The sequence below is a fragment of the Callorhinus ursinus genome, unplaced genomic scaffold (genome assembly GCF_003265705.2).
Source record: "Callorhinus ursinus isolate GAN/ISIS: 27379988/994484 unplaced genomic scaffold, GSC_fseal_2.0 scaffold125, whole genome shotgun sequence".
NCBI classification, from domain to species: Eukaryota; Metazoa; Chordata; class Mammalia; order Carnivora; family Otariidae; genus Callorhinus; species Callorhinus ursinus.
In genome coordinates this window covers 594062-616576 of record NW_027397187.1, presented here as the reverse complement: position 1 = coordinate 616576, position 22515 = coordinate 594062, and the positions used below count along the sequence as shown (strand labels likewise).

The window sequence follows — 22515 nt, the reverse complement described above, 5'->3', positions numbered from 1 at the left end:
CCCAGTCCTCCAGCCTGAGTCCTCTCTGCGACCGTCTGCTGGCCTGTCAGCCCCCATGGGGTCCCTATGACTACCGGTTGGAGAGGTTTGGCAGGTTTGGGAAGCATGTATTGCTTGAGAGGGTCTGGAAAAACCCGGGCCCACCGCACCCAGAAAAACAGCTGGGCCTCCAGGCATTAACTAAAAACACTCTCCTCCTTCCCAAGCTTGGCCAGGCAGCATTCCTCATGGGCTTGACTCTTCAGGGGGGATACACTTGTGTTCAGTGCCTGGACTGTAAACAGTCCCAGCTCCCCAGCTCCAGGCTGCTGCTGAGCAGGCGGCTCTGCATCTGCCATTACCGCTCGGGATCTGCTGGGTCTGCCTGCCAGCCGCTAGCACCGACCCCAGGGAAGTAGTCTGCCTGCCACAACCTTGCTGCAGGTTCCTGTGGGTCAGGTAGCTTTCTAAGCCACACAGGAGGCTCTGCCCACCCCTGCCCGCTCCTCGTCCCCTCCCAAGCACTCCCAGAGTGCCAGATCCCAGAGAGTAAGCCTGAAGTGCCCCTCCCACCACAGTTCCCACTATGTCAGCCCTGGATGGGAGGGGGCGGCCCCAAAGGCCAGAAGTGCTCACAGGAAGGTCCCTCTCCCAGACAAGGGGGTGGTAGGGAGTGAACGCCTGGACCACCAGGATTGTTATGTGTGGGGGTGCCACACAGGGCCACCCCCATACCTGGGCACAGACGTCCTAGCCAGGCTCCCACGTACCCTCCTCCCCGCTGCCAGGGCCTCAAGGGAGCCCCCCAGACCCCAGCCCTGCTCCCTGCTTCTCCAGCCAAGGAGCACACAGTAAGGCAGAAGTGGCCTTGTCCAGTGCTATTTATTGAATACGTCATCAAACGCAAGAAAAGACTTGCCATTCATCACAAAGGGAGTGGGTGGGTTGAGGTCTGCTGCTGGGGTGTATGGGCTGGGAATGGCTTGAAGCCCCACAGAGGACAGGCAGCCAAGCTGGCCCTTCACACACATCGGACAGCTGCCGGGCATGGTGTCCAGCAGGACCCTGTCCGTCCTCCATAAGCAGTGCCCCCAAATCAGGGCTGGAGAGCAAGACTCAGCCCCAGGGGAGGCAGGAGCCCCCAGGGCCCTAGGCTCAGGCCGAGCACCAGCACAGCTGTGAGGCCCCAGGAAGGGAGGGTGGGATATGGCAGGGCAGAGCCTGGCAGGGCAGAAGGGGGGTGCAGAACAGGGCAGGGCTCCTGGGCACTGCCCAGCTCCCAGGGCTCAGCCTTGGCCATCCTGGCAGGGCCACGGTCAGAAATAGAGAGCTGGCTCGCTGCGGAAGTCTGAGAGGTCGTTCTGACTGGCAGGGGTGAGCTGAGAGAGAGAGACACAGAGGGAGCGGATGGGGTTCATCCAGGCGTTAGAGACCCACCCCACCCCCCACCCCGTGTCCCGTGTCTCCCCTGCTAGTCCCGCCCCTACTCACCATGACCTCCTTTGGTGCGGGCTCTGCCTCACTTGGAGCCTGCTCCAGCGTCTGCGCCTGCCATTTACCGAAGGCCATGGAGTGCTTTGGAGTGTAGCTGGACAGGCCTGTGAGCCGGGAGGCACACGTGTGGATGTGTGGCCCGGCGACCCACTGGGCCACCCGTTCCAACAGGCGGGCACTCACCTGAGCTGCCGTCTGGCAGAGGAGGGCTCTCAGGCCCCACATTGTTCACAAAAGTGGCTCGGGGCAGGAAGAGCACAAAGGGCTTCTCCACCACCCCCTCTGAGCTGGACTCCTCCTCCTCCTCGGCCTCCTCGGCCTCCTCCGCCCCCTCCTGGGCCTCAGCCTCTTCCTCCTGCACCAGGGAGCTCTCAGGAGGGTACTCAAACGTGGTCTGCAGGCGCTTGTCATTGAAGGAGATCTTCATCTACGGGCAGGAGGCACATCAGTGGGGCCCTGCTGCCTAGCCACCAGCGGGACTTGAGCCCGACCGAGCTGGGCCCAGTGACCCCGAAGAACATGGTAGGGGTTGTCGGGCCCAGGCAGGTAGCACAGCAGGCCATCAACCCTTCAGGAGCTGAAAGGTGAAGGAGCTGCCCCTCATCAGAGACAACTCCTTTACCTGTACCCTGTAGGCCTGGGGCCAGAAGGACCCCAGGAAGACTGGGTCTGGATGCCCATGGCAACCCAGGGCCAGTGTGTCTAAACACCTGCATCCCAGGCCCCACCCATCGCTTCCCACCCCGGGCCCAGGGTCGAGTCACCTCGAGTAGCCTACCCCTCCCAGGACCAGATCGAAACCAGCAGGAGCCCAAAGCCTCAGGGTCTCCAGAAGCTTCTGTGGCAGCTCCAGGACAGGAGCAGGGTCCAGGTGGACCGTACTTTGGGGGGCCCACATACTGGGAGGCCCTACCTTCTTAGCTACCAGCAGTTCTGCTGTCAGCTGGGGCCTCTCTCCAGGACTGAGTTCACATCTTGGCTGGCTAGCCACCTGAATGAGGCTGTCTGCACAGCTCAGCATGGACACCACTGCTGGGCAAGGACCAGGCACACCCAAGCCCCAGGGTCACCACAAGGTGACAAAGCAGGGTGGCTGGCACACCTAAGCCCCGGGAAGGTGGCACCAAGGGCCATCACCCTGTTTTACAGACTGAGTCAGCGTTAGAGCAAAGCTGCTCCCAGTGGGGGTTGTGGGGGCCCTTTCCTCCCACCTGGACTACCCATGTGGCCCGAGTCCACCCTGTCCACTCTGCAGGCTACAGAATCTCATGCCTGAGCAAATCCTCTCCTCTCCCAACGGCCTCAGAGTCCAGCAGGCTGCTGGTTCTGAGAGGAAGTGGGGTCAGGAACGAGCAGGACTGCAGGCAGACCCTCGCCCCCCTTGACGCAGGACTCCCCTCCCCAGCCACAGGCCCCCCAGGCTTGCTCAGCAGGGCTCAGCCAGGCCCGGCAGGTTGGTAATGAATCTGAGAGTCACCAGCCTGCAGCAGATGGGAGCAGCCCTACGGGAGCTCGAAACATTAAACTCCCGAGCACAGGACACCAGCAGCCGGCTCAAGTTCCTCCTTCTTCCTTGGAAGGAGCCGGAGTCAGGAGCTGGGCCCCCAGGCAAAGCACCATGGGGCCTGGGGGCAGCAGAGGGACCCCCCGGCACTGGTCTCAGAGGGCAATTCCAGGCTGAGCCACTGTCCAGAAACAAGGGCACCTGTTCCTGGCACCCTACCGTGCTCCTCCCACAACCACCCGTGCACACACGGCCCCCACGGCCGTGGGCATCCCCATCTCAGCATGGTGCACACACAGACATCCGCTGGGCAAATCTCATGCCCAGGCCCCGGCCGGCTGTACATATGAGTGGTCACGGATAAGAGCAGGCAGGTGCAGACCACCTGAGTCAGGCAAAACCAAGAGCAAAATACTTGCTCCTGTCACTTGAAGGCCCACGGTCCCCACCTGCGCTGCCCTGCCCCCACACAGGCCCACCCCAGCCCTCCAGCTGCCCCTGCCCACCCAGGCCTAGCAGGACAGAAGCCCAAGCAGGATGGGACTGCCAACCCAGGGGCCTCCCCCTGCCCCAAGGCCCCACAGTGAACAGGGCTTCCAGTCACCCCTGGGTCCACGGCATTGTTCTCAACGACCCTGGGCCCTCCAGGCCCATCCCCCACCACTGAAGACAAAGGAAGGGCTGGCTGCCAGGGACCTGCCAGATTAGCGTGCCCTCATTAGTCCACATGACCAGCTCCTAGTGGGGAGACTGAGGGGGCTGGGCAGACATGGGGCACTGAGCCTGGCACGGCCTGGCCAGGCAGGGGCGGGGCGGTGCTCCCAGGCCACTGTCTGCGCCCAGCTGGGGCCCCGGGCTTGGGTCACATCCCACCTCCCCTTCAGTGTCCACACTCTACAGCCCGGTGGGGCTCACAGGCCTTGTGGGTGCAGGTCTCTGGGTCACAGGACACCCTGTGACGAACGCTGCTGGGAAGGGGCCAGCCTCTAGCCCTGGGCAGACGAGCCGGGAGTGGCCAGGGGCTGGCATTCGTGCACACCTGGCTGGGGGGGGGGGGACTTTGCCCGCTGCGCCAAGTGTAGCCGGCAGGTGTTTCCTGGCTTGGCCCACCTCCCAGCTCCCACATGCCCTTTGCCCCCCTCACCCGGCCCCACCTGCGCACACCCAGTTTGGGTTACTGAAGGGCGTCCAGCCTGGACTCTGGTCTGGGAGCTGGGTTCAACCAGCCCGTGCTGGTGGTGAGCCCCCGCCCAGCCCTCGCTCCCATCCCCTACTTAGTCTGCTGTAAGGACCACAGGACCACCCCACACAGCCTCTGCCACAGCTCCCACAGCTGCTTCCTGATGCCCCCAGTCAAGTGCAGCACCAGCCCAGGGCAGACCCTCTGCCAGTGGGGACGCTGGTGGAGCAGGGTCCAGCCTGCTCTCATGGCACCGGGCTTTAGAGAGCCCACATGGGGGCGGGAGGCACCTGCAGAAGACCTAGGGGAGTGGGAAGGGCGGGAAGCGGGGGCAGAGAGGAGACACAGCCAGGACGCCTGGAGGTGGGAGGGTGCGGAAGAGCGGGTGGGGAAGCAGGCCTCCGAGGGCAGCTATAACTGCACCACAGCTCCAAGCGCTGGAGCGAGGCCAAGGGCCACGACCCGGCCGGCAAAACTGGGGTGTCGGGGTGGCGCTTACACCACGGGTGAGGGCAGATGGCCTAGGGTGTCGCTGACTGAGCTCTGGGGACGCTGACACACTCAGGCTGCGCAGAGAACCAGCACGTAAGCAGTGAGGAGGGCAAAGGGGAGGGGAAGGAGTTCCTCAGACGTGCAGGAGCCTGGCCAGGCGGCACCTCACAAAGGGGAGAGGCCCACAGCACCAACCCAACAACCCTGTGGGAGGCGGGTGAGGAGAGCGGCCGGAGAGTCCCACCAACCACCGCCTGGGGGCCGGGGCAGAGGTGAGACGGGGCATGGCAACCATGCCCCACAGCAGCTAGCCCCTGCCTGGCTGTCAGGAGAGGGACAGATGGGACATCTGCAATTCTGCCCAGAGACAACCAAGTGGGGACAGGTCCCCCCAGGCAGGCCTTCCAGGTCACACTGTCCAGCTGGGCGCCCCCACCACCCTGGACAGGGCTCTAGCCCTCCGAGGCACACAGACCTGCCGGCTCAGGGGCAGGCTGCCCGGGAGAGCCATACCTCACCTGCGGCCTGGGAAAGGCCCCAGCCCCTCCCACCACTACCCCAGTCAGCCAGCCATGCAGGGGTCAAGGTGAGCAGTGGGCCCCAAGGTCCCCAGTCGGGAGGGGGGGTGAGCAGGACAATGATCCAAACCACAGGCTGGCTAGAGTGCTCCAGCAGCCCAGGGTCTGGAGGAGTAGTGGGAGCAATGCCCAGGGGCTACAGTCAGGAGGAATTCCAGGGAATGCAGACTGCTCTGAAGGCCGGGCGGCCCACGCCTCTGCCCCACGCGACAGGAGTTCTGGCTCTTCCTGGGCAGGGCAGCTGGTGCAGGGGGTGGGGCAGTGCTCACAAGCCGGAAGTCACCTCCGATAGATCGTGCTGCTCTGGCAAGGGCTAGCTTGGCCGCTTGGCCCTGCCAGGCAATCCATCTGGACCCCCAACGCCCTCAGGCTGGCATAGAGATCAGGGCCAGGTTGGTCTGAACTGCTCTCCACTCTGGGCCAGGGCCTGCTTCCTCCCATCACCTCCTCCCGCCCTTCTCACCCCAACCCTGCCACAAGTGACCCCCACAGTGCTTTCCCCAGCGGGGGGAGGAAGGAGTAGGGGCTCTAGAAACAGAAACTAGCACTCAATTCCTGCCCCATGACCTCCAGCCATCCTTAGGTTCCTCATCCACAAAGTGGGGGGCTGTTACCACCTCCGCTTCTTGGGGCCAGCATGGAAAGGCACTGCCTCCCAGTTCAGGGTCAACAGTCAGGGAGCAGGAGTGGGGAGGTAGGGCTGAGGACCACGGCAAAAGGGTGGGAGGACTGTGGCCCACAGCACTAGAGAGAGGGTGAGTCAAGGTCAGGCAGGCAAGATGGACCCACCGGAAGTGCAAAGGCAGCTGGGTGTGGATGCCCGTCCCAGCAGATGGAGTGGGCGGGAGCACCAATGCCCTCACCCAAGCAGGAGGAAAGGACACATGGAGGAAGAGGAGTGCAAGGCCAACCCACGGCAAACAGAGGGAGGTGGCGGCTCTCGTGACTAGACAACCAGCAGGCACCACCGACGGGGGGGGGGGCTTTGGTGACACAAAGCACATCACCACCCCCATCGCCCCAAGGAACTTGAGGGTAGTGGCAAAGGTAGCTTCAGGGGTGAGCCAACGGAGAAGCCTGCCAGGCGCCATTTCAGTTCCAGGGGAAGGCACATCTGCCCCGTGTCCGCTGATGGGGGTCAGGTGGGGCTGGCTTTGGAATTTGCCCCTGGGCCGGACCCAGACGCTAGAATGACCAGGAAGAATCTGAGGAACGTTTTCTTGTGCCCAGAGGGTTCCAGGCCACTGGGCAGATGGGGATTAAGGTTCCAGCAGGGCTCCTGGTCCTGCAGCTGGGTCTCTGCCTGAAGCCCATCCTCCCCAGTGAGGGGGAGAGTCTACACTGCTTCCAGCATCACACCCCAGGCCTGGCACACACTAGGAGTTCAAGAAACACTTGCATGAAGCCAGGTCCTGCTGAGCTCCAGGCCAACATGCCTTCTGGGGCAGTTGACAGCCTCCCACTGAATGGTTCCCAGGGCTGCACCCCTAGGCTGACAGTGGGGTAGGGATCTGACCACACCCAAATCACAGGCCTCCTGTGCCTTCCCACTTCTGTCCTGGCACCTGCGACCCACATAGGCCAGGACTCCAGAAGACCAAAAAGCCAGGGCCAGTGTGGCACCAAGAGGCCCAGAACTACTTGTTCCAGTTGGACCCACGATGAGACAGGTGTACCCCAGCAATTCCAGATACAGCCGCAGGAACAGAACGGCAGCCATGGTGCTGGCTGGACTGACCTCCCCACAGCCTGACACAGCACACCTGAAGCAAACTGTCCCCTCTGGGCCATTAAGGCTCTACGAGAGCCCAAACCAGGGATCCCCCCTCCCCAGCTCAGGCCCTCCTGAAGCCTGAGTGGCCACCCAGTCCAGGGTCTCCTCTGGTCCACACAGAAGCCATCCCCCAAGCCACCCTCCAGCCAAGCCCAGTGCCCCAGGAAGCGGGCCCCTGCTAGACCCACAGCTCTGTGGCCCGTCACCTTTACTCTCCCTCCCACCCAGTGGCTCTCCCCCCTGCTCCCCCCACTGACCTTCTTTCTCGAGGAGCCAGCCTTGGTGAGGCAGGACTTCTCTAGAGCCAGGTAGCCACCAATCACCTCAATCTCATGCACGGTGGGATAGCGCTTCTTCAATGTGGTCCCCAGGGTGGCAGGGGGATCTGACAAGCTGCCTGCCTCCTCCTCCTCAGCCTCCTGTGGCCTGGGCTCCCCATTGGTCTGCAGGGACCCTGGTTTCCTCTTGGGCACCACAGTGAAGGTGTTGCCACCTCGGTGCTGGCGCCCTGACTGGTGCCCAGGCCCAGTGGGGTGCGGGTGGTACCAAGGAGGCCCACCAGCTCCGGAGCAGTGCAGTTTGGCTTCTTGGGGGACCTCATCCTCTGAGTCCACCTCATCAATGAAGGTAACAGGCAACCCTGGGCTCCCAGGCTCCCTGCCGTTCTTGGCCAAGCTGGGAACCCCGAGGCCCTGGGCAGGCTTAGCTTCGGCAGCAGCCGGCGCACACAGGAATGGTGAGGACAGCCGCTGCTGCCGAACAGCTTGGTCCACGAGGGCAGTAGCTGGCCTGGGGGAGGCCCCCTCCTCCACCCCCAAGGGGCTCCTCCCTCCGGCAGGCACGCTATCCCTCCCAGGCACCAGCTGGGCTTCGAGCTCCAGGCTTTGGGAGGCCCAGCCAACCTCTCTCTCTGGCAGCCCCCTAGCCTGCCTCCCTTCAGGAGGAGGGGCCCCAGAGTCTTTGCGCTTGGGGATGAACAGGAAGGAGTTTCGCGAGTTCATACGGAGGCTGGCCAGGGCCCGGGCCTGGAGGTCCCCAGCAGGGATCCTATCCATGTCTGGCTTGGAGGCCGGCCGTATCTCAAAGGAGTCATTGGCGCTGGTGGCCGCGGAGACCCACTGGCGCTGGCTGGGAGTGGCACTGGAAGGGCTGGATGTGGGCAAGGCCAGGGACGCGGCTGGAGTGGCACTGGGGATCCCGGGGCTGGGGGGCGGGTGGACCGGGGCCTCCCCCGACTCCACCTTTGGCTTCCACTCGCCCGGCCCAGGCGCAGAGCCCGCGAGGCCGTTGGCAGCGCCGGCTCGGAACTCGGGGGCTGCAGGCTCGTTGGGGAGCGGGCGAGGACCAGCGCTGCGGTGCAGGCCCCGAGGGTGGACGGTGAAGGAGTTGCTGCCGGTCTTCTGCAGGAAGTCGCTGCGCCGCGCCCCAGGGCCTGTAGCACCGCGCTCAGGCTCGAAGCAGGCGGCGCCCTCACCCACGCGCGGGGCGGCGGGGCCGGGAGCAGGCGGTGGCTGCGGCGGCGGGGTACGTCCGCGCTCCGGGCTCCTGCGGCGGACCGGCGCGGCCAGAACGTCGAATTTCTGGAGCAGGCGGCTGACGCGCCCGGGCGGCGGCGGCGGCGGCGCCTCGTACACGAGCACCTCAGCGGCGCGGATGCGGGCGGCCGGGCCAGGGCCCGGGCCGGGGCCAGCGGGCGGGAAGCCCGGTGCCGACTCGATGATGAGGATGTTGTCGGCGTGGATGGTGCGCACACCCGGCACGCGGCGGTACAGCTCCAGCAGCTGCTGCACCGGCCGCGCCCCCGCCGGCCCCTCGCCCCCTCCGCGCCGCGTCCCGCGCCGCCGCTCCGATTCGAGCCGCATGAACGGGTTCTCGCGCAGCGGGCCCAGGCTCTCGGCCAGCACGAGCCGCTCGGCCGCCGGCTCCGAGGTCTCCGCCGCGCCCGCCTCGGCCCCAGTCTCGGGTGCCGCGCCCGCGCCCAAGGCGGCCAGCTTGGCCCGCTTCCGCTCCAAGATCTCCCGTTTCCAGGCGGGCAGCGCGGCGCGAGGCCCCGGGCCCGGCCGCCCCAGGCCGGCCATGCTGTGGAGCGAGCGCCGGAGCCAGCGTGCGCGGGGAACTGCGGTAGCCGCCAGCCGCCGGCCTTAGCGCCGCGGCCACGCCCCCCGGCCCCCGTCTATTGGGGAGGGGCCGGCTCGGACCCGCCCCGCGGCCCGCGGCCCCACCTATGGCAGACGAGAACGGCCAGCCGCGCTGATTGGAGACTGCTCTCCCTGACCTCTCTTTCCCGGGGCGCCTAGCTGGATAGCGCCAGTCTCCGAGCCGGTTTCCATTGGGGACGGCCCTCCTGGACGCGCCTCCGACCCCTCGCCGCTCATTGGCGGCCCCACTTCCGCCTCTGCGCCATTGGCCTGCGAGGACCGGAGGGCGGAGCCCGGCGGGGCTGGGTCCAGGCCGGCAATGCCAGACGGGCCCCTGGGCGCAGCTAGGTGGGTGACCTTGGCTGGGCTCGGTCCTTCCTCGTCGTGCCAGCACCCAGTCCACCTGTTCCTGACGCTCAGAACGCAGTGGAAGAAGAGCCTGCCCAGGACTGGAAAGCTGTCCCCGCTGGTCCAGGGACTGCCCACCTGTGGTCCTAGGTCCTCTGCAGGACTTGGAGAGGCTAATGCTGGAGCCCCACACAGTGCTGAGGAATTGCTTCTCAGGAACCCCTAACTTTTGCCAGCCCCCAGAACTCACTCTGTTGTCCACACAAGTGGCAGAAGCCCTACCCCACACTTTGCCATCCAGGGCCCACTGAGCAGGAACAGGAGTGCAGAAGCTGTGAGGAGGCACAGAGAAAGCTCTCCAATGCAGACAGCCACGAAAGGCAGGCTGTGCATTCCACCCTGTTGCCTCCCCACACTCCTCTTTCATCTTCTGAACTTCCCCCATCCCAAGGCTAGTAGGGGTGCCAGTGACCTTAAGGGCCCAGCTTTCTTGCCCTTGCTGTGAAGAAGCTCACTCCCAGCCCCCACCACACTTTTGAGGCCCAGTGAAGCCAAGGAGAGATGAGATTAGGGGGCACTGACACAGAGGGATGCTACCTGCCTTCCCCTCACCTCTCCTGCACTCAGCACTTGCTCAGTAATGGCACTCACCTTTCAAGGAGTGGGACACTCCCTTTCAGGGACAGGGCTCCAAGGACACCTGGGGGTCCACATAGGCTGCGGGCAGGTTTCAACCTGGGGTGCCTTCCCAGCTTCCGGGTCCCATAGTGGTCTGCACTACAACTACTTTAACATTGACTTACTCCTTTCCACTCTACTAAGCCAAGAAAATAAACTGGATTTCAGCCTTCCAGAGGTCAAGTGTCTCCTTTTCAGGACTCTGGTCAAATCACTTTTCCGAAGGAAACTAAGCCTTCTTATGCTCATCACTTCTATAGCAACAGGATCACTCAATTCTGAACTACAAAATAAAACAGGATACAACAAAACATGCAACCTAAAAATAACATTAAAAGAAAACCCACTGCCAGGGTGCCTGGCTGGCTCAGTCAGAGAAGTATGTGACTCTTGATCTCGGGGTCCTGAGTTCGAGCCCCACGTTGGCTGTAGAGATTATGTAAACAAACTTTAAATAATAAAAATAAAAAATAAAGGAAACCCACCGGCAATGTTCATCTTCTATCTGATTTTGACACAAATTATGCCAATCCTGGGTTGTAGCTGTGGGACAAACCAGACCAGTCTCCAATGCAAGAATCTCAATGGCTCAGGCCATGCAGCATCCATTCTAGGCAGAGGGTCACAAAGCTGCTTCACTAAAATAAAGGTCTGCATATCTGTTCTGTAAAGGGCCAGACAGTAAATATTTTATTTTTAGGCAGTTCTCACCAGGGACAGCTTTGTCTCCCAGACTTGTTAGTGTATGGAGACACTTCTGCTTGTCACAAGTGAGGGGTGCTCCTGGCGTCTAGCGAGTAGAGGACAGGGATGCTGCTAAACATTCTACAATGCTCAGAACAGCACCACCACCCATCCCAAGCAAAGAATGATTTGACCCAAAAGGCCAAGAGTGCCAACTGCAAGCCACATTCACTTGCTGTCACATGGTCTTTGTTTTTATAACCCTTTGAAAATGTAAAAAATCACTCTCAGCTAATGGGCAGTACAAAAACATGCCTCAGGCCAGAGTTTGTTGACCCCTGCTCCACAGCAAGGCCTATAAAGACCACACACTGGCAGGAAGACAAGGCTCTGATGTCACACAAACTATTCAGCAGTGCCTCAACACAGGCCTACCCTATGTTGTCTTCACCCTGGCTCCCCGGGCAGGAAGACAGGCTTCTCCGAGGGAATGCCCCCATCCACCAATGAAGCTCTAGTACATTCCAGTCTCCCACAGTCAGCTTTGTAACCAGCTACATGACACAGGGGGGAGCATCTCAGCATTCATCTGGTTTCACCCTTAAGAGCTCAGGCAACCACTGTACATCTCAGCAAAACATTCTTATTTTATTTTTATCTCAGCAAACGTTCTCATTTGACTTGGCACCTGACTGGCATTAAACTAAAGACCCCAGCCCAACAAACGTGGGCCAAGACCATTTGCAGGTCTCAGTGCCTGTGAGCATCAAAGCTGTTCCTCTCTCTGGTCCCTTAGGGAGGCCTAAATCTGTCTCAGGTGTGCTAACAGTGCTGGCCACAAGGTGGTGGAGAAGTTGCAATTGACTGGGATAGGAAGCCAAGCAGTGCTTTATAAGCAAGGTTCTCTCGGGCAGATCTCCACAAATAGAGGGTCCCAGTCAATGCTTATCCAACATATGCCTGTCTGCCTGGGCTGGAATGAAGAAAGGGCCATCCTCCCCAGTGGCTCAGGGGAGAAGACACAAGCTCGTAAACACCACTTAGAGCTCAAGCATCTAAGTCTTGTCTGGCTGGATGGGGCAGTGGGCTCTTTTAGGTCAGCGCTGCTGGGCAGAGGAAATCCCCGAGTCCGGCTTTGCAGCCTTTGCACAAGGAGTACTCTTCCAAGATCCATGAAAATACTCAGAGCCCATCGGGGCATTTTACATATATGCAGTTTGCAACTGTCAGAGGAATTCTGCACTGTCTGGCCTGGGTACTTCTCAGCATCTCAATTCAGGATTAGCTATTCAAAGCATGAAATAACAAGAAATACATTTTAAGGATCAAGGCTGCTCTTTTTTGCCCTGCTGAGGGAACAATTTTAGACATATGATTGGTATAGAGAAAACTAGGCACTCGCCAGGGCAGGAGCTGACTTTGCTTTCAGACCCAGACTTCTCCTTTGGTGCGGTGGAAGTGGGACCTCAGCTTGGGGTCCAGCATCCTAGCTATCCAGAGTTCTCTCTCCGGCCTTTCTGCGAGGCTAGTTGACCCGACAGGCGCGGATCATGAGCAGCTGCAGGAGAATGAAGACTGGAGACGTGATCAAGCCGAACCAGAGCTCCCGAGTCTGTTCCACCAGCTTCTGGCACAGTAACATCTCGAAGACAAACTTGAGGCTAAGAACCGTGAGGACCCAGAAGAGGCGGAGCACGGCCAACCGCTTCTCTCCGTCCTGGAAGAGGCGCACGGACACGATGGTGGTGAAGTAGGTGCTGAGCCCATCGGCGGCGAAAAAGGGCACAAACACGTTCCACCAGGAGAGGCCGGGGGCCAGGCCGTCCACACGCAGTGCCAGCAGCACGGAGAACACCATCAGGGCCAGCAGGTGCACAAAGATCTCGAAGGTGGCGAAGCCCAGCCACTGCACTAACTCGCGGAGGGAGAAGAGCATCGCGCCGGTTGAGCGCGGGCCGGGGCCCGGCCGAGCGTCCCACCGGCGGAGCTGCTCCTCCTCTCCCCGCGGGTCTCGCCGGCGCCTGCCGCCGGCGCCGCTGCTGCGAGCGGGAGACAGCGAGCGGCTCTGCCTGTCCCGGCCCTCGGCCCGGGCGTGCCGCCAATACCCTGGCCCCGGCCCGAGACCCAGTACTGGCCGCGAGCGGACGCCCGCCTCTCTCGGACGCCATGCCCTGCAGGGCGCGGCCTGAAGGCGTCACTTCCGGCCACCACCGGAAGTCGGAAGTCCAAGCGGGCCTGGGCCGCCCAGGCTTGTGGGAGCTGTTAGCCGGCCCGGTGCCTGGGTGCGGGCGTCTCCCGGTCGTCCCGATGCCGAGCCCGGGCCTTCTGGTGCTCTTCGGCAGCCAGACAGGCACGGCTCAGGATGTGTCGGAGAGGCTGGGCCGCGAGGCTCGGCGCCGGCGGCTCGACTGCCGGGTGCAGGCCCTGGACTCTTACTCAGTGGTGAGGGCGCCCTAGGGCCTCGGCGGGGAGACCGAGCAGGCCTGGGGCGCCAGCCCCGCTCCGAGCCCTCGACCGCAGGGCGCCGCATTTTGTCTGACAGCAGGCCCTTCGTTTATGGCGGGTTTAGGGGGCGGGAGAACCTGGGGACAGTGGCTTGGCTCAGCGCATGGAGGGAGGGAGCAGGCAAGGTGGGAGGGTGGAGCCCGAAAGAGAAAAAGGGCCGGCCGGCCGGCCGTTCGCGGCGCCCACTGAGGTGGTGTCCTACCGCCGTGAGCGAGGGAGAGGGCGCCAGGCTGCCGAGAGGGTGCCTAGTCGTTACAGCCCGAGGTCTTACACGTGTGTCTTTTTGTTGAGGTGAATCTGATTAATGAGACCCTGGTGATATTTGTTTGTGCAACTACAGGCCAAGGAGATCCCCCTGACAACATGAAGGTAAGGCCGACCCGAAGGCTTTCTTTGCTCAGGAGCTCAGATCCCTGCCCTGGACCCTCACTCTGTTTTCTTTGCCTGGAGAGTCCCAGAAGCACGATAAACACTTGCCCTCCTATACCTACCGCTGCACGTGAGCTCTGGATTGGGAAGGGTATCTTCGGATGGAGCTGGGGGCTCTGGCGCCGCTGTCCTCCCTAATAAACTCTTCACAGGCCACCAAATAGCCTTGTTCTCCATTTTAACCTGCACTATTTTCTCTGGGGCTGTGTATGAATCAAGTCTGGGTCTGTGTGTGTATTTCAGAACTGGTGGACCTTCCCAGAACATTCTTCAGTTCTTTGTGAACGTCTTTTGAGTACACATTCTATTCCAAGCATGATCTAGTGCTGGGAATCCAGCCATGAACCTATTTCTGTCCTCATGGAGCTCACATTATAGCACAAGCAACAACTTTCACAGGCACTTACAATACTAGGAGATACATACTGCCAGGGAAAGTACCAGATGTCCTGGGGGCATTCATAAAAGCTATCCAGCCCAACCTCGGGGCTCAGGGAGAGCTCTCGAGAAGAAAGGTGTGTAGGCTAAGTCCTGAGGATAAGTGGGGGCTGGCCAGGCAAGAGGAGGAAGCCTGTGCAGAGGGTAGAGTGGGAAGAGTGAAAGCAGCTCAGTAGCACAGAGCCAAGGAGAGCATCAGGGTGGGAGGGGAGAAGAGAGGCAGGAAGCTGGACCTGATCCCAAGGAGCCCAGCAGCCACAGCAAGGTGGAAGGACTGGAAGTGAAGGGCTGTGGAATCCACCGGGTGACACAGTCACATTTGTACTCTAGCAAAACTGCCCCTTGTCAAGAGGGGGGATGGGCTATAGCAGAGCGAGAACAGCTCCAGAGTATGCGCAGTGCAGGCGAGACTGGCGGCCTGGACCAGGAGGGTGGCAGGCAGTAGAGAAAAATAGACACACTCCGGAGATGTCAGGGTAGAATCGAGAGGACACGGAATCAAACAGGGATTCGGGCTCGGGGACCAGAATGGCTGGTAGTTCCGGGCACAGAGATAGAGACCAGGGAGGTCAAGTGCTAGGAGTCATTCAGGTCGAGGTGCAAGGTTGGTGTGGAGCTCTAGCAAGTATCCTGGGTGAGGCATGAGAAAGGAAGCTCTCCCTCTCTCCTGGGACAGATTGCCCTGAAAACCAAGGGCATGAGAGGTGGAGGAAAGCCTGTGAGGGTCAGGAAAGTGGCCCCAGCAGCAAAAAGGGAGTGTACCAAATCCAAGGTCAAGGGCACAGAGGTGACTTCTGAGAGGAAGGTTTCCAGCGCTCAAAGCTGCACAGAAGTGAGATAAGGCCTGAGCAGCATTGGTTTATCAGCAAAGGGCCTGCTGGTGACTTTGGGGAGAGCAGTTTCAGTGACTCGCAGGGAGAGAAGTGAGTCACGGGGTCGAGAACTAAGTGAGTGGAGAGAATCTTAAGAATGTCTCTACGTGAAACAAAAGGGGCGCCTGGGTGGCTCAGTCGGTTGGGTGTCTGACTCTTGATCGTAGCTCAGGTTGTGATCTCAGGGTCGTGAGTTTAAACTCCACGCCCAACGTGGAGCCTACAGGAAACAAACAAATGATTCTGGCTGTGATTGGGGCGAAGGGGTCGGAAAGAAGGTGTTAATAAGTTGAGCGAGATGAGGCGCCCGGGGGGCTCAGTCAGTTAAGCGTCTGCCTCCGGCTCAGGTCATGATCCGAGTCCTGGGGTTGAGCCCTGCATCGGGCTCCCTGCTCAGCAAGGAGTCTGCTTCTCCTTCATGCCTCTCCCCCACAGCTTGTGCTCTCTTGCTTGCTTGCTCACTCTCAAATAAATAAAATCCTTAAAAAAAAAAGAAGAGAGAGACCTGTTAAATGCTGGGAGTGGGGAGTCTGGGGGAGAAAGAGGCTTGAGCTTGAAGAACAAGGTCACCCGGGGATGACATAGGAGACCTGGGGCTGAGACCCCAGCACGATCGGGGGGGTCTCCTCAGACAGGAAGAGGGGCAGAAGAGAAGGCAGACCTGGGAGCCAGAAGCAGGAGGTGGAGGGTGGATACCCAGGGCACAGGGCAAGGGAGGGGAGGGGAGACAAAGACTTGGAGGAGGTCGGCTGGGGTACAGACGGGGTATCAGACACCAGCAGCACGAAGGAGGTGCTGGTCATCCCTGAATGAGGGTGGACAAGGAAGATGGCAGGCATAGACCCCACCGTGGACGTGGACAGGAGAGAGCCCTCCGCAACCACAGCGGGGCCTGGAGGCTCCTGGGAGAGGCTGCGGACTGAGGGCCCAGGGACGCGGAGGAGGGGGCATGGGTCCTGCTGAAGACCTGGCTCAGTGACCAGCTGTGTACCAAATGCTGGCTGCCTTGCCTCGGCCCTCAGAACCCTGAAGCCAGGCCCGGGCTCCCAGGCAGCGGACACGGGGAGCCCTCTGTCAGGAAAGTGAGTAACCACAGAAGACCCAGCAGGATCCTGGCCGGGAAACCCACACTGGGTGACAGGCCCAAACTCACGGTTTTCTGTCAGCTTCTGAAGTCCAGGGGAACCGTGAAGAACCACCACAGCCTCAGGGAAGGGCGCCACTGAAAGACCAAGACAAGCGCAGACGTAACCTGGAGGAGCAGAGACGGGCAGACCCTCCAGAGCCCGGCACCCGCGAGACAAGAGCACATGAAACAGGACGAACCTGTAAACAGAGGAAATGCTCTTGAAAACAATGTCAGGAAAACTTGAAAAGATCAGAGAGTGAAGTTGAGACATTCTACTGGAATGTGTAACAAAAAATGAGCTAGGACACAAATCAAAACCCTAAGGTCATTCCAGTAACCTCAGAAGGCGAACCACAGAGTGGGAAGACTGACCAGAGCGTCACACGATGTCCCAGAACGGAGAGAGCCCGCCCGCGCCTGGGAAGGGCCCACCTGGATGGGAAGGCCCCCGCCACGTGGTGGTGGTTGCGGTTCCTGGGGACAGACAGCAGGACACGGGAGGACACTGGCTTCTCGGCCCCCGTGGCCCAGCTGGACCAGCTGGGAGCAGGGCCTCGGGCTCTTCGGAAAGAGGATTTCCCGTGGCAGTGTTCCCCGCTAACCTGCCGGCCCTTGTGAAGGGAGGGCCCGGGCATGCTCAGATGCAGAGCTGTGAGAGGTGTACGTTCACTGGGCTGCTTCTCAGCAAGCACCTGAAGGACGTTCTCTGCAGGCTTCAGGAAACCGGTCTCTAAGGAGGAGCGCACAGGAGAGGTCCCCGGAGGCAGAGTGGGTGTAGTCCCCAGCAGGGGCTGATGCAGCACAGTCCTTGGGGAGGCCAGGGGTGGCCCAGGGCCAGTGGGCAGAGCTGTGCCTGGACAGGGCCGGGGTCCCTCCACCCCAGGGGGCGTCTGTCTCTAGAGCTAAGAAGCAGAGGGGAGGTGGAGTGCAGCTCAAGTCCTGGACCGCACACAGAAGTAGGTGTCACCAGGGCTCAGGCCGCTGCGGGCTGAAGGTGATCTGTGTTGGCAAAGTGCCCCCGGAGGCTGGGACAGAGGCCCAGGACCGTGAGGGCCCCCCGGTGGGAAGGAGAGGCACCGGGCTGTGACCTTGGGGGTCTGGGATGGCCAGACAGTGGGGATGAGCATGCCCTGGGGAAGGGCACAGCTCTGGGTCCTCAGCCTGCACAGCGAGTTAGGTGGGAAGCCGCGGGGGCAGCACTGAGTACCAAGCACGCTGATGGGGGCTTGGGGCCCGGAGGGGGCTCCCAAGGGAGAGAAACTTCACCTTCCACTGAGGGGGGGGGGACTAAGACCCCTGGGGGCTGCAGGGGTGCCTGTGGCCGCCCGGGCTTCAGAGCTGGGGGTGGAGGGGCCTTCGGGACACAGGACTCTTGGCACAGAGGCGTAGCCGTGGCCAGGGGAGACCCGAGCAGAAGCAGGGGCTTCCCCCACCTTGGGGAGACCTGGGGGGCGGGCAGCAGCCGTGGCCTCCCTGCTTTGGACCCCAGCAGCCTTCTCTCCGAGTCCTCTGCCCAGGATGGGGTGAAGCTCCACCTTCTGGTGGTGGCTCTGGGGCAGCGTGCTTGCTTTCTTTTTCTATGTTTTGTTTTGTTTTGTTTTGTTTTAAGATTTACTTATTTCAGAGAGGGAGGGGAGAGAATCTTGAGCAGCGTGGTGCCCGGCATGTGGCTCAATCCCACGACCCTGAGATCAAGACCTGAGCTGAAACCAAGAATCAGAGGTTCAACCTACTGAGCCACCCAGGCGCCCCCTGGGCAACTTTCTTTTTTATGACTTTCTGCCTTTTCCCAATTATTTATGTATTTATTTATTTTTGCCATCCTGATAGAATAAAAACCGGTCTTGTTTTAGTAACAAAGGTCTAGAGGAGCAGGGTGGGTCCAGCATGCAGCTCCTCCCTACCCTACCCTGGGACCCCGGTGGTCTAGAGCAGGACCTCTAACTTGGCTTCTCCTGGCTGTAGAACTTCTGGAGGTTCATATTCCGGAAGAATCTGCCACCGACCTCCCTCTGTCAGATGGACTTTGCCGTCCTGGGCCTCGGCGACTCCTCGTATGCCAAGTGAGTAGGGGCGGGAGGGCTGCTGGCCCACGAGGACTGTCCTCGGGGTTGAGCACAAAGCGTGCTGTAGAGGGACGGTTGACTCGGCCCCCGGGGCTCCCGCTGGACCTCGGGCTGGGACCAGGCTGTGCGTCCTGCTTCTGCAGGGACCACCGGGGAGCAGCGGGGTTTCGAAGGGTGCGCAGGGAACAGACCGGAGGCTGGCAGGGCAGCAAAGTGGGGATGTCTTCTAGGGCAGGGGGTGATGTCTGGACCTGGCCAGCATCCTAAGTGGACATGGGACCCAGAGCAGCAAAGGCCTGCTGACTCCTTGCACTCTTAGGAAAGCACGTAGTCGGGAGATATTTGGGTGTACAAAGAGAGCAGAGAACGGTGCAGTGGGGATAAGCGAGAGGGGCCCCAAAGCCCCCCAGCCCCTGGGAGCCACCCCAAGGCCACTGTTTCCCTGGGTATGGCGGAGTGACCACCTCTTAGATCTTCAGGACACACGTATGTCCCAAGCTAAGGGTATGTTGCCTTTCCTTCCTAAAGCAGCACCGAGGGCTTTGCATTTAAGGGTATGCGAGTCGTCAGGTCACTGAATCGTGGAAACCCCCAACCGTGTGCGCAGGGGCTGAGGGAGGGCCCGCTGGGTGCTGCCGCCTCCAAAGCCAGGTGCAGCCGGAGGGGGGCTGGGACAGCAGCGGTGTGACACTCCCCTGCTGGGGGTTTTGTTCCGTGCCTCCCGTAGACACTTGTGTGTGGTGGCGCAAACACAGGCACGAGGGGGGTGGGGGTGGGGAGCCCCTCCTACTGACAGCGTTCCCTGCGAGGCGCTGTGGGCTCGTTTGGGGCTGCTTCCCCTTCGCCACCCTGCGGCCCTGGGGCTGGAGCCTGCCCGAGCCTCACTCTCCCTCCAAAGGTTCAATTTTGTGGCCAAGAAGCTACACCGTCGGCTGCTGCAGCTTGGGGGCCGCGCCCTCCTGCCCGTGTGCCTGGGCGATGACCAGCATGAGCTGGGGTGAGTGGAGTGGGGAGCGCTGCCCTGCAGGGCCTGGGAGCAGGGGCCCCTCAGACTAGCCCGCACACGCTCTCTCTCCAGGCCTGATGCTGCCATCGACCCTTGGCTGCCCGATCTATGGGGGAAGGTGCTGGGGCTGTACCCCGTGCCCCTTGACCTTGGCACGATCCCCGCCGGAGTCCCGTGAGTGTGGGCCGACAGGTGCAGCGGAGCGGCCAGAGGCCCTGCTGGCAGCCTGACCGGCATGTCCCTCTCCACAGTTTGCCCTCCAAGTTCACGCTGCACTTCCTCCCGGTGGCCCCCAGGGTGTGCTCTGAGGGGCAGCGCGCGGCTGGCACAGAGCCTCAAGGTCCCCCATCCGAGCAGCAGCCCTTCCTGGCACCCATGGTCACCAACCAGAGAGTCACCGGCCCCTCGCACTTCCAGGACGTTCGGCTGATGGAGTTCGACATCACAGGCTCTGGGCTCAGGTGAGGGGCCTGAGACACCAGGCGGGCAGTGGGGGGCCGTGGCTGGGGGTGCAGAAGGTCCGCTCCCAAACCTGGAGAGCAGGCACTCAGCAGGGTGGAGGGGTACGGGCCAGGCGGCAGGGAGACGCTTCTGTCCGAGGACCCCTCACCCCGGCCCTCCCTGGACTCTTGCTTCCATCCCCCTGGCGCCCTCCCCTGTGCCCCCGGTGCCCGGCCCACACCCCCTCACTCCTCCCTGCGGCTTTCCCACACAGCTTTGCAGCTGGCGACGTGGTGCTGATCCAGCCTGAGAACGCGGCCAGCCACACCCAGCGGTTCTGCCAGGTGCTGGGCCTGGACCCAGAGCAGAACTTCACCCTGCTGCCCCGGGAGCCAGGTGAGCGCCAGGGGCCAGGGGAGGCCCGGCCGTGGCCACCCGTTCTCCGCCCCCCGCGGGGGTCTGCTGGCGTACTCAGCCCTCCGCCGTGTCCTGCCCCCCACTGCAGGTGTGCCCTGCCCTGCGCGGCTGCCCCAGCCCTGCTCCGTGAGGCACCTTGTGTCCCACTACCTGGACATTGCCAGTGTGCCCCGCCGTTCCTTCTTTGAGCTCCTGGCCTGTCTCTCTCCCCATGAGCTGGAGCGGGAGAAGCTGCTGCACTTCAGTTCCCCCCAAGGTCAGGAAGAGCTGTACTCCTACTGCAACCGGCCTCGCAGGACCATCCTGGAGGTGTGAGCAGGCGTGGGCAGGCGGGCAGGCCCGGGGCTCTGAGCCACAGGCACGCGTGGCCGTGCTGGCCAAAGCCCACGTGAGGCTGTCTCTACCCAGGTGCTGTGTGACTTCCCGCACACGGCCGGAGCCGTCCCCGCAGACTACCTCCTGGACCTCATCCCCCCGATCCGCCCACGGGCCTTCTCCATTGCCTCCTCTCTGCTGGTGAGGGCCTGTGGGGCAGAGCCCAGGGCGGGGACGCATATAGGTTGGGGGGTCACCCCGACCCTCCACATCTACCCTACGTCTGGGACCAGCCCTGGGTGAAGTGGGTGCAGCCTGAAGCCAGGGTGGCAGGCAGGGACAGCAGTGGATCAGGGCACCCACCACGCATCCCCCAGGCTCACCCCTCGAGGCTGCAGATTCTCGTGGCTGTGGTGCAGTACCAGACCCGCCTCAAGGAGCCCCGCCGGGGCCTCTGCTCCTCCTGGCTGGCGTCGCTGGATCCTGGGCAAGGTGGCCCCTGCTTTCCGGAGGGTGGGCGTAGAGGACTGGGCCCGGGGCCTCTGTGCTCCCCTGTGCACCACGGCCAGTCCTGGGCTAGGGCCCTGGTCCTCGGAGCCTCTTCATGCCTCCTCTCTCCTGCCACAGGACCTGTCCAGGTGCCACTGTGGGTGCGGCCTGGGGGCCTGACCTTCCCACAGACACCAGGCACACCTGTAATCATGGTGGGCCCTGGCACTGGCGTGGCCCCTTTCCGAGCAGCTGTCCAGGAGCGCGTGGCCCAGGGTCAGAGCGGTGAGCACACGGGATCTTAGGCAGGGCGGCAGCTGGGGCTGGACTGGGCCAAGCCTCGAGGCCACTGTGTGTTCCCCCAGGAAACGTTTTGTTCTTTGGCTGCCGCTTGCGCGACCAGGACTTCTACTGGGAGGCTGAGTGGATGGAGCTGGAGGGGAGGGGCTGCCTGACACTCTTCACGGCCTTCTCCCGGGAACAGGTGGGTGTGCTGGGAGGGGAGGGGAAGGGGCCAGGATGCAGACTCACCTCCCCAGCCCCTGCCACCTCCCAGTAGGAGCGGAAGGTGTACGTGCAGCATCGGCTCCGAGAGCTCGGGCCGCTGGTGTGGGAGCTGCTGGACCGCCAGGGTGCCTACTTCTACCTGGCAGGGTGAGCCTGGGCCACTGGGTGGGGTTGGGAGCCGGCCCTCAGGGGTCCCAGCCACACTGAGCCCTCCTGGCCTGTCCCTCCAGCAACGCCAAGTGCATGCCAGCAGACGTGGCAGAAGCCCTGACATCGGTCTTCCAGGAGCAGGGGGGACTCTCGGCCCCTGATGCAGCTACCTACCTTGCCAGGCTCCAGCGGACGCTGCGTTTCCAGAGTGAGACGTGGGCTTAAGGAGCCGTCCTGCCGGCCTCGGCCACTCTAGCCACTGCCCTCCGGGGGGCCACCATCACCTCCCACCCTGTCCCCTGCACAGCCTCGCTCCGGTCCACCTGGGGTCCCATACTCGGCCCCGACACCACTGCCCACTCACCACCCCACCCTGCCCCCATCCAGGGTTCCTGCTGGCCTTGCCCCACTGGCCCCCACTTGGGTCCTGATCAGGGTGGTCCCTGGGCTGCATCACCCTGTGTAGGGACGGTGCCTCAGGAAGGAGCGGGCAACCTGATGGACATCAGGGGCTCCCCAGACAGCATAGGAACCTGGGGTGCAGGGACCCCCAGTGAGCCTTCTGAGCTGGTGCAGGGTCCCTGGGAGTGCCCGATGCCCCCCCCCCGCCATTTGCCCTAGAGGACAGCAGGTCCCAGTCACCCTCTGCCACAAAGCACCCGGTGCTGCCTCAGGGCCTCACGGGGCCCGAAGTCAGTGAGGACCAGAGCAGTGGGAGGAGGCCCCCCAGCCAGTCAGACTTTCCCCGCCCCACTCCTGGAAAGCTTCAGTAATAAATTGTGGGTTCTGGGTGGCTGCTTCTGACCTGCTCTCCCTTGTGACTGTCGGTGCCTCGGGGGGCTGGATGGCCCACAGTGGGTCTGGATGGGGACAGCTCTTGGTGCCTCGCGGGGCTGGGTGGC

The 22515-nt window shown here is 62.1% G+C and overlaps 3 protein-coding genes across 5 annotated transcripts; 1 reads left to right on the top strand and 2 right to left on the bottom strand.

The window, feature by feature from the left end:
- Positions 1 to 842: 842 nt before the first annotated feature.
- TPRN (taperin) lies at positions 843 to 11326 on the bottom strand. The gene is made up of 4 exons (XM_025864910.2): positions 7259 to 11326; positions 1657 to 1900; positions 1471 to 1577; positions 843 to 1358 (listed from the first exon to the last, which is right to left on the bottom strand). The coding sequence occupies exons 1-4, from the start codon at positions 9077 to 9079 to the stop codon at positions 1296 to 1298; spliced, it is 2235 nt and encodes a 744-aa protein (XP_025720695.1). The 5' UTR covers positions 9080 to 11326; the 3' UTR covers positions 843 to 1295.
- A 150-nt stretch (positions 11327 to 11476) lies between these two features.
- Positions 11477 to 13022, bottom strand: TMEM203 (transmembrane protein 203). The gene has a single exon (XM_025864921.2). The coding sequence runs from the start codon at positions 12783 to 12785 to the stop codon at positions 12375 to 12377; it is 411 nt and encodes a 136-aa protein (XP_025720706.1). The 5' UTR covers positions 12786 to 13022; the 3' UTR covers positions 11477 to 12374.
- A 33-nt stretch (positions 13023 to 13055) lies between these two features.
- On the top strand, positions 13056 to 22417 carry NDOR1 (NADPH dependent diflavin oxidoreductase 1). Of its 3 annotated transcripts, none has more exons than XM_025864888.2 (14): positions 13056 to 13291; positions 13646 to 13723; positions 18188 to 18285; positions 19187 to 19285; positions 19367 to 19468; positions 19546 to 19755; positions 20010 to 20131; positions 20241 to 20461; positions 20561 to 20668; positions 20845 to 20959; positions 21095 to 21241; positions 21322 to 21440; positions 21516 to 21610; positions 21694 to 22417. In XM_025864888.2, exons 1-14 carry the CDS (start codon positions 13157 to 13159, stop codon positions 21836 to 21838), a joined length of 1794 nt encoding a protein of 597 aa, XP_025720673.1. In that variant the 5' UTR covers positions 13056 to 13156; the 3' UTR covers positions 21839 to 22417. The 3 variants fall into 3 exon arrangements, with proteins under 3 accessions (XP_025720673.1, XP_073746136.1, XP_025720674.1); XM_025864889.2 differs by having other exon boundaries at positions 13161 to 13291; positions 13695 to 13723; XM_073890035.1 differs by lacking the exon at positions 21694 to 22417 and having other exon boundaries at positions 21513 to 21610.
- Positions 22418 to 22515: the final 98 nt, after the last annotated feature.

Bases quoted from the DNA above. Each gene is read 5' to 3' on its own strand.
- TPRN (XM_025864910.2), bottom strand. From the start codon at position 9,079: ATGGCCGGCCTGGGGCGGCCGGGCCCGGGGCCTCGCGCCGCGCTGCCC. The intron at 1,901-7,258 runs GTCAGTGGGGGG...TCCTGCCCGTAG, and splicing joins CTGGCTCCTCGAGAAAGAAG to ATGAAGATCTCCTTCAATGA. The intron at 1,359-1,470 runs GTGAGTAGGGGC...TCTCTCTCTCAG, and splicing joins CCGCACCAAAGGAGGTCATG to CTCACCCCTGCCAGTCAGAA.
- TMEM203 (XM_025864921.2), bottom strand. From the start codon at position 12,785: ATGCTCTTCTCCCTCCGCGAGTTAGTGCAGTGGCTGGGCTTCGCCACC.
- NDOR1 (XM_025864888.2), top strand. From the start codon at position 13,157: ATGCCGAGCCCGGGCCTTCTGGTGCTCTTCGGCAGCCAGACAGGCACG. The intron at 13,292-13,645 runs GTGAGGGCGCCC...CTTTTTGTTGAG, and splicing joins CCCTGGACTCTTACTCAGTG to GTGAATCTGATTAATGAGAC. The intron at 13,724-18,187 runs GTAAGGCCGACC...TCCTGGCTGTAG, and splicing joins ATCCCCCTGACAACATGAAG to AACTTCTGGAGGTTCATATT.